The sequence below is a fragment of the Vidua macroura genome, chromosome 16 (genome assembly GCF_024509145.1).
Source record: "Vidua macroura isolate BioBank_ID:100142 chromosome 16, ASM2450914v1, whole genome shotgun sequence".
Classification (NCBI taxonomy): Eukaryota; Metazoa; Chordata; class Aves; order Passeriformes; family Viduidae; genus Vidua; species Vidua macroura.
Genome location: NC_071586.1, coordinates 2,888,247 through 2,901,342, shown reverse-complemented (window position 1 = coordinate 2,901,342; position 13,096 = coordinate 2,888,247). Strand labels below are relative to the sequence as shown.

The 13,096-nt window shown below is 60.4% G+C and overlaps 1 protein-coding gene across 1 annotated transcript; it reads left to right on the top strand.

Annotated features, from left to right (window-relative positions):
* Positions 1-2,048: 2,048 nt before the first annotated feature.
* Positions 2,049-10,615, top strand: LOC128815548 (UBA-like domain-containing protein 1). Its single transcript, XM_053992352.1, has 4 exons — positions 2,049-2,160; positions 2,539-2,822; positions 8,409-8,468; positions 9,485-10,615. Exons 1-4 carry the CDS (start codon positions 2,049-2,051, stop codon positions 9,803-9,805), a joined length of 777 nt encoding a protein of 258 aa, XP_053848327.1. The 3' UTR covers positions 9,806-10,615.
* Positions 10,616-13,096: the final 2,481 nt, after the last annotated feature.

Below are 13,096 nucleotides of genomic sequence, written 5' to 3'. Positions count from 1 at the left end.
GCGGCGTGCCAGGGCCGGGCTCAGCCCTTCCACCCCAAATCCCAGGGCCCACAGCGAGTGGAGCTGAAGGGCAGCAGCTCCTTTGCCCCTGCCCGGCCCGCAGGACGAAGGCACACACAAAGGCAGGATATTGCCTCCTCCATCCCATCAAGGACTACTGCCAGCAGCATGGGGAAGGAGAGTGGATGGCTCAGGGCAGGGAGCAGGGCTGCCCTGCCAGCCCACGCCAGGGTCCCACAGCTCCTCAGGTGGGTCCTGTGGGCTGGAGGAGCAGCACTCCCCCCAGCCCGGGGCACTGTGGCAGCTGCAAGAAGCAGCAACAGCCTCACACACCCTGGGGGTGTCACCCAAGTGGGTTTTGCACCTTCACCTCTGGGTTCCCTGAGTTGTGTTTGCCCCCATTTTGGTGCTGCCAGCCCCAGGATCTGCTTGCACCACGAGGGAAGAAAGCCACGAAGATGGGAAGTCCTCTGTGAAAAAGGATGAAAACACTTTCACAAGGTTCAAGGGACCTGAGACCCTGAGTGCCATCACGATGTGGGATGAGAGTGGTCAAACTGGGAAGGACCAGGGTGAAACTGGGCCAGGGCTCCTGCCACCAGGAGCCTGCAGAGCCCCAGGGGTGGTGAGGAGACCTCAGCCTCTGCCTTCCAGCTCTGTGCACTGCCTTTGCTCTGCCTTCCAGCTCAGCAAATCCCATCCAGGAAAAGATAAGGAATCCTTTGAACCCCAGAAGAAGAATCCACAGAGCTGCAGCCTGGACGAGGCATATGGGCCAGAGGAACACCCACCCTCCCACTGCCATGTTTTCTAGCCACCCTCAGCTGCCCTTCAGGAGTCTCCTTGGACATGTCCGCTGGGGAGGCAGCTACGAGCACACCCGTGTAAACAAGGAAATATGTTTCTCTGCAAAGCTCCGGTCACCAGAGCAGCTCATCCAAAGTCCAGCTGCTCGGGGTTTATTACCCAGTGCTTTGTCTCCGTTGTTCCCACTGCCACTCGCTGTGTTTGTCAGGTATGTGTAGAAAAACAAGGTCCAGGAGCCCTGGAAACAAGACATGGAATTACAGTTCACCAGAAGGAGTGATGAGCCCATGAACTTTGCCTCCCTAAACACTGCCCTGCTCTAGAGGGCTTATAACCCTTCCCAAAAGCCCTGCTGGGCCAGGCTCAACCCTTCTCCCTACAAACACCAAACTGTGAGGTTTCTAAACACACCTGGCTCATTCTGATTAAAATAATCATTCAGGAGATTTGTTTTTCCTGCTGTATTTACACCTGGGTGGCTACAAACCTCCCTGTGCCACCTCTCCCTGTGGGTTGTCTTGACCTTGTAAGAAACGAGCAGTCACCTCTTGATATGTCCCACCACCACGTACAGCTATGCTCTCACTTGGATTTAGGCAGTGAGATATATAGAACGAGAAGGAAATCCCCTGAGCCCTGAGAGGCTGAATGGTTGGTTGTGTAACTCCAGAATGGTTACTAAAGAACACGTGGAAAATGGTGACTAGCTCTGGACAAAACCAGAGCAATTCCTGTCCATGCAGCAGAGGCTGCAAACCCCAGTGATCAAGTGCATTACCTGCCTGAGCTTCAGCCATTTAATCCTCAGAAACACCAGCAAAATGCCAGCCAGGGTCAGAGGTGCTCGTGAACAATCCACTCGCAGCCAGGCTGAACCTCCCCAAACTGCAAACAGCCCAGAACCTCCGCTCAGGAAAGGTGGAGGTGGCGGGAGCCGGCAGTTCCCTTCATCTTTTCCCTGGTGTCATCAGCCCCGGCCACTGAACCGCGTGTCTGTGCCTGCTCACCCTTAGCAACACCACTGTCCGCTCTGCCGGGCCCTGCAGCGCCTGCCTGGCCGCGAGTTTCATCTGCTGCGGCCATGCCGCGCCCCAAAGGAGCCTTCCACGGCACCTTCCAGAACCTTCCCTCGCTGCTGCCTCTCCCTTCAGCTCCCGTCAGCGATGCACGGACACGCTGCGGCTGAGGGAAAAACGGGACCAGGAGGGGGTGGGCAACCCGCCCATAGTTTATTAGCGCGGATGGAGGGCGCGGGGGCCAAGGGGCTGCTGCTCCCCCGCCTCTCGGGCCGCGGAGCTGCACGGCAGCTACAAGCCGAGGGGTCCCCACCAAACCCCCGTAGGCTGCAGGAGGGTAAGGGCAGGGCCTGCGGGGGTTCACGGTGCCGAAGGGCAGCGGCGGCGCTCCCCGCGGCCCGGCCGGGCCCAGCGCGGCCCCGCCGCTCCCTCACGTCAACAGGAAACCGCACGCGGCCGACTGTAAACACCGCCCGCGCCCACGTGACCGCGCGGCCCCGCCCCGGCCCCGCCCCGCCCGCGGCCCGCCCCCGCCGCCCTCCCATTGGGGGCCGCGCCGTTGTTGACCATATACGGTCAGGTACTACCAAGCCGCGGGCGGCGGTTGGCCGGCCCCGCGCGTCACTCAACGCGCGCCGAGCGCTCCGCAAACAAAGCGGGGCCTGCTGGGAGTTGTGGTCCGGGCTGGGGCAGGGCGGCGGGACGGCGTGGTGAGCGGAAACTACAAGTCCCAGGGAGGCCGCGCGGGCCGGGCCGCGCCGCCCCGCCCCGGGCGGCCGTGGGCGGGGCTGGGCGGGCGCCGTGAGTCAGTGCCCGGTAAACATTGGCGTGAGCCGCCGGCCCCGCCGTGCTGGCGGCGCCCTGAGGGCGGCGGGGGCCGGGGCCGGGGCCATGGACGAGCTCAAGCACCAGGTGATGATCAACCAGTTCGTGCTGGCGGCCGGATGCGCCGCCGACCAGGCCAAGCAGCTGCTGCAGGCGGCCCACTGGCAGTTCGAGGTGAGGCCGCCGCCCCGGTACCGGCCCCGGGCGGGTCCCCGCGTGGGGGCATCGCGGGGGGTTCGCGCAGCGTGGATTGGTGCTCGGCCTTGCGGACACGCCGCTGCCCCCCCCCGCCCGCCCACACGCGCGGCGGCGGCGGCGGGGCGCGGGCCGGGCCCCCGGGGGTGCCCGAGGGAGCGTGGGCGCCACGCGGGGCGGGGGATCGGGAGGCCACGTTGCGCGGGGGGTGCGCAGAGAGGGGCTCGCAGCCTACCGGGGCCCCACGCCGGACCGCGGCCGGGCCGGGGGCGCCGAATCCGCCGAACCCTCCTCATGTTCCCCCCCGCCCCCGCCCCAGCCCTCCCGCGTGGCCGTGGGCTGGAAAACCCCAGCGCAGCCTTTCCCACGGCCCTGCCCCGGGGAGTTTGAGTTCTCGGGCAGCCGTGGGAGAGGAGACTTTGTAGGTCAACGCTTTTCTGGCTCCAGACGCCTTTTTCTCTCGCTCGCGGGCGGGATACTCCGTGACATTGACAGGGGTTAACGCCGCGCGTGGGGCGGGGGGCGCCGGGGGAGCTCCCCGGTGCCTTTCGGGGTGCTCAGCTCCTGCGGAGATCCCCGGACCCGAAGTGCGGGGAGCAAAGAGCAGTGCGGTGGCCGTCGCCAATAAATTGCTTTCTAAATAGGATTTTTCCTTGTCTTCTGCAGCTCCCTATGCTGGGGCTGATGGATTTGACGCTAATGGCACCTCGGTAATTGAAGTGTCTGTGCTGCGCTGCGGGAGCAGGTCTGAGTCAGGCTGGGGAGCAGGAGGCTCCGTTTGTTCCTCTGGAGCACCTCTCCTCCCTGCCGCTGCCCCGGGTTGTTCCGCTGCCCCGGGTTGTTCCGTAACGGAGCAGCGGCCGGGTGGACCCGGCACGGGCGCCGTCCGTCGCCGTGCGGGCACAGCATTCCCACACGCTCCGTCACAGGCCAGGAGGCATCCCCGAGCGAGCCGTGCGTGGCCGGGGAGCGCGGGGTGGGCTTGCAGGGCTGTGCGGAAGAGCGGGCCGGCGATCCCCACCGCCGTGCCCGGTGAACGGGAGCACCGCTGCCGTGGGATGTGGTGCATGTGTAACGTGCTCCGGCGTTTGTTTACTAACACAGCCTGACAGCGGCCCTCTGGGACAGGCGGGATCCTCTTCCACCACCTCCGTGCGTGTCGCAAAAGAGCCGGGGAGGGATGACAGAAGTTGTAACGTGTCTTTCAAAAGGCTTTTTTGCAGAACTTTGCCACCGTTTGGCGAGTTGCACAAGTACAAACAGCCGTCTCCTGCCGGCTGGGCACTCACATGACTCAGAGGAAGCTGGGCTGTAAACAAACGCTGCCGTTACCATGTTCCCACTCACTTTTGGTGCAACGGTCAGATAATTCCCTTTGCAAAATGGCCGCTGGGCACGGCTCCTTCTGGGAGCCACGCTGGGGAGGGATCACCTCCCGACCAGTCCAGCCTGCTCTCACCTCTTTTCTGGGATACTCCCGAGGTTTTTTGTTATTCCAGTGCAGCACCCGTTTGCTGGCTGGTCTGCATCTGCAGTGAGTATAAATCGGGGGAGTTCAGGCAAGTTCAGTACGAGGGAAGGCAGCATAAATTAACCATCTCCTTGGAGTCAAAGCGCTCCTCCAGGGGCACGCGTGAATGCGATCAGCCTGCTTGTACCTGAGCATTCTGCTCCTGCCTGTGAGGCCACCACGGGGAGAGAGGTGTTCTGCACAGGGGAGCCTGGCTAGCTCAGTGGCCCACTGACACACAGCAGGAGCTGTGTTGTCCCAGCTCTGTGCCTCTGTCCTGGCCAGGGCACTCCTAGCATCCATCTGCCCTGCCCAGGACCTTTCCTTTATGGGCAAGTGTCCCACTTGCTGCCTGTGACAGCCCCTGGGTGTTCATCGCCAGCAGGAGGGACAGGGAGGCTGCTGTGAAACACGGACAGCTTTAGGATGCTGGTGTTTTGGGACCACTTCCTTGGGCTTGGGCTGCTTTTCAGGCTGGCTGCTCAGGGGCCATTGTGTGTAGGAAGGTGGAGTGAGGGCTGCAGAGCGGATTTGCCCTGTGTGTGTCTTTCCAGCCCTGGTAGACCTGGAGTTTTTCTGGGGCGGAAGGAACATGATCCGGGACAGGGAGCAGGATGGGAGGTCAGGAAAACATTTGGGATACAGTCACCGTTGGCTGTGGTGTGAGCTGATCAGTCTGTCCCATACTCAGGGGGTTGACTGAGGAGCCTTTTTTTTTTTTTTTTTTCATCCCATCTCTCCCTGGGGAACAGGGCAGTTCATGGGTAGGGTGTGGATCACCTCTCCCACTGGCTGTGACTCCTCTTCTGTTTCCTAGGGACCCTGGGCAGGCTTTCTCCTGTTGTGCCAGCTCTGTGGGCCCTTCCATGCCTCCAGGGATGGCTGCTGTGGGTGCCAGCTGAAATGGCACTGCCAGCCCAGCCCTCCAGCAGCTGGAGCAGTGCCATGGCTGATCCCAGGGGGAGGTTTACAGGCTCAAGAAAGCAACTTGGAGTGTCTCTGGGTGAAGGCTGGCACTCAGCCTCCAGGGCCTAGCTTTTTGGGAAAAGCCAGGGAGAGCAGCTCCTCCGTGGCTGGAACCCAGCAGGTTACCAGGCAGACATTTCAGAGTTTGCAGAGTCTCACATGGGGCTGGGCAGTGGATCAGGCTCCTTCATTGGTAGAAAAATTATTTGGCTTTATGTGCTCATTGCCCTTGGGGCTGTTTGGGAAGGATAAGAAGAAACTGCTTCTAAAAAAACCCACCCATTCCTTCCTTTTCCTGGTGCTAAGAGCCTCCATTCAGTGTAGGGAGGTTGTGTGTGGGGAAAAGAGTAGGAGCAGGTGTCTGGCTTCACTTACTGTGTCCATGGCTGGATTTCACTTCCTCTTATGTATTTACATTTCATGAAGCCTCTTCCTTGGTGGTTCAAAGACAGAGTGCCCCCAGGGCTGCCCCTGCTGCTGGGTGCCCCATGCGGGCAGGGCTCACGCCTTCAGCCACCCTCTCTCTGACTGAGTCATCCCAGGTGCCTCTTGGCACCCTGGCAGAGTCCCTGTGTGATCCCTCTCCTGTGAAGCTCCTGGTTTTGCATCCTGGGAGGGGGCACAGTGGCCTGGTCACCTGCTGAGCACGGCCAGGTCGTGGGTGTGGGGCTGCCCTGCTCCCATGCACGCCAGGGTGACACAGGCAGTGGGGCCTTTGGTCCAGGGTCAGAGCTGAGCTGGGTTCGGGCTCCTGCTCCAGCAGAGGAGCCTTAATTGGCTTTGCTGTTGCACCAGTCATGGTGGCACTTGTGACGCTGTCTGGAGACCAGGTGGCATCAGTGGCTTCGGTTACGTGTGTGTCCCTGACCCCCGTGGCACCAAGGGGAGCGTGGGGCCCTCGCTCGCCCGGCTGGGGCTCTGCAGCTCCCTTGGGAGGTGACTGGAGGTCGTGGGCTTTGTGCTGGGCACAGGGGCTGTTTGTGCTGTGCTTGGAAAGGGGCAGATGGAGGGGAACAGACACTTTTAGGCAGAGGGGCCTGCACTGGCAGAGTGCTTCCTCTGCCCAGTCACAGCTTTCATCCCAGCGCTGGCAGGGATTGGTGGGCAGCAGGGACCTTCTCTGCCACTGTCTGCCAGCGGCACAGTCCCAGATATGAGGCCACTTGGAAAACAGGAGCACAGAGCAGATTTAATCAGTTTATGGTATCTGGCTGTGCCCACACCTCTGCCTGTGTTTCCCGTTTGGTGTTACCCCTCTCTTATCACGATCTGTCAGCGATAGGGCCTTGGGTGTTGACGTCCGACCTCGCCCAGGACAAAGGGTAGTGTGGCAGGGGGTGTCACTGCCACAGAAGTGTCTGTGTCTGACATTTCCTTAATTCAGAGCTGTGTGCTGTCCTGTCCAGAGCTCTTTCCAGGGCCACAGACCCTATTCCTGCTGCATGGCCATCTCTGGGATCCGGTGGGTCCTGCCTGCAGGAGCTGAAGCTCTGAGCTCGCAGCGTGGCCAGGTGCAGAGTTCAGGTGCTGTGTTATTAAATGCAGCTATTGCAGGGAAGAGCCTTGCCAGCCCAGCTATTGCACACTCCCCCCGTGGTCTGGGAGCTGCCAGACTCTGCAGCAGGAATTGCTTCCCCCACCCAGGTCTGGATCATTGTTTGCAGACTTTGCTCTGGCTGCCACCTGGTCGTACCAATAGTTTTCTGCTGTTCAGCCAGGAAACCATAAACCCCTTCTCCTTCCCAGGGCCTTCCAGCCTGAATGTTTGGGGCAAAATTAGTTTTCCCATTGGATCAATGAGCTGAGCTGACTTGCTGTCATTCATCCTAGCCCTGGGAATGACACAACAGCATGCGGACACTGGGATGAGGAGCATGGGTGGTGGTAGGACTGTGGCTGCTGCAGTTGAACAGGGTTTGGTACAACCTCCCTGTGCTTTTTCCAGGCTTTTCTGCCTTCCTTTCCACAGCAGCTTGGGTAACCCAAATCCCTGGCTTTAGGAAGGGAGCAGAGTCTCGGGTAGTGTGGCAGCACCCGGTCACAGTCCCGGGCCTCACACCCCAGAGTGGAGACCTGAAGGCCCTGGGGAGAGGCCTGAATGGAACTGAAGGGGGCTTTCAACCAGAACTGAATCCAAACCACTTCTCTTACATTTCCATCAAGTCTAGCCTTGATTCAGTTGAAGCCTGGAACAGAACAGGAGTCACCATCATGGAATCACAGAATGGTTTGGGTTGGAAGGGACCTTGAAGATCACCGCCCTGCCATGGGCAGAGACACCTTCAACTATCCCAGTTTGCTCCAAGACCCCATCTAACCTGGCCTTGGACACTTCAGGGATGGGGGCAGCCACAGATTCTCTGGGCAACCTGTGCCAGGGCCTCAGCACCCTCTGAGTAAAAAATTTTCACCATTCCTGCATCAGCTCAGTGCTGTGCACCCCCAAACCTCCTGCTGCCTCTGCTCCTCCCAGACCTGGGCTGGATGTCTGCCCTCCTGACCATCTTCTTCCCCTGGCCTTCCCTACCTGCGACCCTTACACTATGTGACACATTTACCAGACTGTTGCTGGTTTTAACTGGAAGCTACAAAACAATGTCAGTCTCCATCGTGCTGTCTGCAACTGAATTGGAAATATTCTGGCACATGGGGTGGGCACCTGCTGCAGCCCCTGCCCTGGGGATGTCCTGGTGGGAATACAAGGACTGTGATCATGTCCTGTTGAAGACATGCCTTTAACTGGTTCCTGCTGGGGTTGGATTTGCTTTCCTTTGTTTCCCAGCACACGGTGGTTGCAGAGCATTATTGTCAGTTGGGAAACACCCAGCAGTAGCTGCTTCTTGCAGGGATGGTGGTCCCAAATACACATGGCTGCCACCTGCCCTGGTGTGAGCAGATGGCAGGCGCAGGTCCCTGCTTGGGGACAGGGAGCAGCTGTGCCCTCAAGGCCCCCCAGGGCCTGTTTTGGATCATCTTTGGGGTCTAGTAGTGTGCAGGGGTGAGGTGGGTGCCTAGTTTGGATGCTGGTGGGTGCCCAGTTTGGATGCGAGTAGTAACATCATCTTTCCCTTCTTTCCCCTTCCTTTCAGACTGCTCTCAGTGCTTTTTTCCAAGAAACAAACATCCCCTACAGCCACCACCATCAGATGGTAAGTGCATTCCCAGCTCCCCAGCTCTCTCCCAGGGCAGAGCACCAGCTGGCGGGTGCTTCAGGCTGGGGCTCATGTCCAGCTTGCTGCTTCCCAACTCCAGGAGTGCAGGCAGGGGGGTCTGGCTGGGCACTGCCAGAGCTGCCTGCCAAGGAAGGTTTTCCTGGAGAGCAGCTGGTGGCATAGCCTGCCCTATGCAGTGGGACAGCAGAGCCCTGCAGGTGGTTTGGGGCTGTTCTTCCAAAAGGGATAGTCTGAGAGAGAACGTTTTGGGCAAAGCAAGTGGTCCACACCAGCCCAGCATGGCAGAGAGAGCCTGGAGGAGCCTGAAGCACTGACCTGTGTAAACACACTCACAGATACATGGTGCTTCCCATCCTGCAGCAGCCACACGCACAGGTCCTTGTGTGCTCGCTGGAGCGAGCAAATTCCTGGAGCATTGCCGGAGCGTGGTTCTGGTGTGGCGTGCAGAGCATCTGGAGGTGTGTAAACACCCACACGTGGGTGCTGCCTGCCTCTGCTCTCTTCCAGCTGTCCCCAGACTCGGTCCCTTAGCTCTCATGCCCTGGCAGCCCGTAATCTGCTTGGGCAGATGTGTCTTAAGGATTTACTGGCTGCGGTGGCCTTATTTGACTCTCCGGGACAATTGGGGATTTGGAGCGTGCAAAGTAAGTGTCCAGCAGGGCTGGAGCATGCCCATCTCCTGGGGGATGGGAGCTGAGCCTTGTGCCCACAGAGCCAGAAAGCTGCAGGCCCAGGGTGGCACCAGTGGGTTGTGGAGCAGAGGGGGTCCCCGACTTGGCTGGGCACAGAGGTTCCTGTCTGGGCCCTCTGCCAGAAGCTCTTACCACAGCATGAGCCTTCAGACCCTTAAGTAGAACTGCTCATGGGCAGCAAAGTCAGCAGAGTGCAGAGCACAGGTCTGCTGACAGCAGGGGGGCAGAGGGGTCTCATGCCACGCCCTGGTGGGAGGCAGAAGGTGGGGACTCCCCTGACCCCGTGTCTCCTTCCCACAGATGTGCACTCCTGCCAACACGCCGGCCACGCCGCCCAACTTCCCCGATGCCCTCACCATGTTCTCCCGCCTCAAGGCTTCCGAAAGCTTCAACAGCAGTAGCCCCGTGGCCTCCATGGCGACTTCCCCGCCGCCCCCGGCCCCGCCGCTGCCCCAGCACGGGGCCTTCAACCCCGCCTGGCCCACGGCCTCGCCGCCCGGGCAGCAGCAGAGCATGTGGACTCCGGCCGCGCCGGCGCAGCCCGCGGGCTGGCCGGCCGCCGTCTCCCAGCAGGCCAGCGCAGAACAGAAGGCCAACGTGACCATGGAGGCAGAGAGATGAGGCCGCGGCGGAGAGCGGACGCGGCGGGGAGCCCTGCGTATAAATATATATTTTTTTTTTCTCCCCCCCCTCCCCAAAGAGGAGAGGAACTCTGCTGCCAGGGCGTCTGGCAGCCACCGAGACACATGAGCAAATAGCTGCCTTGCATGGGTTTGGTTTGAAGTAGTTTTTACTTGTTCTCGAGCTGAATGGAGCTCCCCAGAGACAGCGGGAGGCTGCGTGTGACCGGTGCTGGCCTCTGCCTGGGACCCTGACGCTGCCAGACTCTTGGGGAGGGAGCACCCCCTCCTCTCTTGGGACACCGGAGTTTGCATGCCAGTGACATTTATGGAGGAGGTCCCTTCCTCAGGGTCCCCTGGGCCACCCCACCGGGCAGAGTGGGTTGTGCCTGAGTGTTTCCCCCCATCCCTTGGCCCCGATCAACTGGGTGGGGGGCAGACACCCCATGAGGTTTGTTTTTTGTAAGGGGTGGAGAGAGCAAGGGCTGTTCCTGCACCACCACAGCCTCCACCCCGCACACACCGTCCTCACTGGTGAGCAGGGCTGGGGGACACCGGCTCTTGGGGAGGTGTCTGGCCCCTCGCCCAGCCCCGAATGGGGAGCAGGGGATGAGCACTGGTAGTTCGGCTGGGCCAGCACACCCTCCCCTCAACCTCCCAGGATGGGGTTTGCCCCAGGGCTGTTTTGCATGACACAGTGTAACCCTAGAGACTGGGATCGTTTTTAACCCCTCTGTTCTTTTCTCCCGGCGGCTGGAAGTCTCTCCGGGTGCGCCGCAGCCGCTTGCAATACACGCTCTTCTGCTTTGAACCCCGTGTCTTTGCTTGGTTTGCAGCAGTGGCAGGATGCAGGGAAAGCTGCCCTGAGCCTGGAGTGTTTCAGAATTCCCTCTCCCAGTGGCTCAGTGCATCCCAGGAGGGCTGGCTGCATCTCCAGCTGCTCCAAACACCCCATTCCAACCATGCAGTGGCTGCCAGCTGCTTTTGGCCAGGTGCATCCAGGGCTCAGCCCCAGAAGCCCAGTTTTGCCACATCAGCTGTAGCGTGAGACCCCAGCAGGCAGGGCTGTGCTGAGTCCTCAGGATCCCTTGTGAAATCCACAGGTCTTGGGTGTTTTGCTGTGACCTGGCTCCCCTCTTCCCCAGGTCCCTTGGAGGTTGCTGTCCTTGCCAGACCCTTTCCCAGCAAGGCTGTGCCCCTGCACTCCCCAGTCAATAATTAATTTCAGTCTCTTATTTGTGTTGCTAAAATAAACAATGTAGGAGGGATGGTTTCACTTGGGGTGCCTCTTGGACAGCTTGGGCAGGGCCTGGGAACAAGAGCTGGAGTTGGGGATGGCCCTTGTGAGCTTCCCTGCATGGAGTTCTGCTGGAGCTGCCACCCTCAGTCCTGCCCCACTGAGATGAAATGGGCCAAGCTGGTGGGCCCTGGAGCAAGCTAGGGCTGTGCACCTTCTGTCCCAGCTGTGGTGGGTACATCCAGGCCAGTGTGGAGTCTTGCTGGGAGTGGGGATGGTCTGTGAGGTGGGGGCGGGGGGTGAGCACAGAGCCACCCAGGGCACACAGAGAAGGGATTTGTCCCCAGCCTTGAAGAGAGACAACTGCCTAAGAAACACAGGTGAAGCCACAGGGAGAACTTGGTGGTTTGGAGTAGGAACGTGCCTGTGACTGTCTCAGGGCCACCAGGAGCCACAGGATTAGAAAATCATGTGCCAGACCACATTTGACTGGTCATCTGACTGGTCAGAGAGCTCTTGGGGACATGGCACAGCCCAAAAGAGTCAGACTCTGGATGCCCTATGTGTCCCCAGGAGCTCAGGGGAGGCAACAGAGGAGGGAGCATCTCTGGCCTGTGGTGTTACCCTACTGCAATGAGTGGGTGCCAGGGCAGTGTGACCCCAACTCCACCAGTTCCCCAAGGCCAGGCAACACAACCTTGGTGCACGTGCCCCTCCTCAGCCCCCCCATGCCATTTCACAGCCCCATGGCCAGCCTGGACACCTGTGAGCTTGTCACCAGCCCCCAGGAGCCTGGGTTTGTCACCTGCACCTGCAATGCACAAGGATAAACATGGGGCAGGACACCCTCAGCAGCTCCCCCGGGAGTGCTCAGCAGCAGCTCTGCCTGTGTGGCAGGGCTGGTGGCCCAGGGGACACTCAGGACAGCCACCTGGGTGAGTACTGGGGGGTGCAGCACATTCCTGTGGTGTGCCAGGAGCAGAGCTGGGGGGATCTTCATTGCTGAAAGGGGAGAAGGAGAAACAGTACAGGGGGACAGCCATCCCCTGCTGACCCCTCTCCTGCCACCACCCCACTGCCAGTGCTTGTTCACAACACCCCAGCCCTGCTCCATCAGCACCTTGTTCATACCTGGGTGCTTCACCATCCCATCATCCCCTGACCTCCCGTCATCCTCCTCGGAGCCACCCACCATTGTTTGTCCCCAGCTCCACCAGCATGGCACGGTGACAAAGTCCTGGCCCACTGAGCTGCTTCTGAGTGGAGAAGTGCCAGGTCCAGGCAATCCTGTACCCAGCCTGGTTCAGGCACCAGCCGTGGCACAAATGGCTCCTGAGCTGTGCCTGGAGTCTCCCCTCACCTGGGTGTCCTTGGTGTCTCCCCACAGCTGCTCTGCAGCTTCCTGCAGCCTCATGCACTGCTCCTGCAGCTGGCCCAGCACCCCCCTGCCAAAGCCCAGACCCTGGGGAAGACATGTGGCCCTGGGTGAACCTGGGTGGCTGCAGAACCTAGGCAAGGCAGGGAGGTGTTTATGGTAGCCCCAGCCCCAGAGGTGGCTAGTGAGAACATCCTGAGAGATGCCCCAATGTGTTCCTGGCGAGTGGGATGTGGGGTTGCAGCCCCCAAGCCTTCGGGCAGCACCTCCTGAGACCAGGGGCAGTTGGGCACCTTCTACATCCTGCAGCTGCTTTATCTCACCCAGCACCTTCTCCAGACAGGCAGCCACATCCTCCAGGTCTCTGATCTTGCTGAAAACAGGCACCAAAGCTTTGCTCTGGGCAGTGCCAATTCCTACAGACCCCCAGCAAAGCAACATCCCAAACCTGGGTGGGCTTATAGTGGAGACCCCCTGGCCCTGCCGCCAGGCCCTGGGCATGGCCAGCACTGGGGTACCACAGAGGACAGTGACCACGTTCCCCCCAGCCACGTCAGTGCACGAGGCAGAGAAACAAGGGGGCTGCCAGTGGCCTGGGGACTCACATGGGCTGAGCGTGGCCCTGCCATTCACCTGGCAAAGGTCTGGTGGCACAACCTGGCACAGTGGCCTGGCATGAC

Bases quoted from the DNA above. Each gene is read 5' to 3' on its own strand.
- LOC128815548 (XM_053992352.1), top strand. From the start codon at position 2,049: ATGGAGGGCGCGGGGGCCAAGGGGCTGCTGCTCCCCCGCCTCTCGGGC. The intron at 2,161-2,538 runs GTAAGGGCAGGG...CGGCGTGGTGAG, and splicing joins CCCCCGTAGGCTGCAGGAGG to CGGAAACTACAAGTCCCAGG. The intron at 2,823-8,408 runs GTGAGGCCGCCG...CCTTCCTTTCAG, and splicing joins CGGCCCACTGGCAGTTCGAG to ACTGCTCTCAGTGCTTTTTT.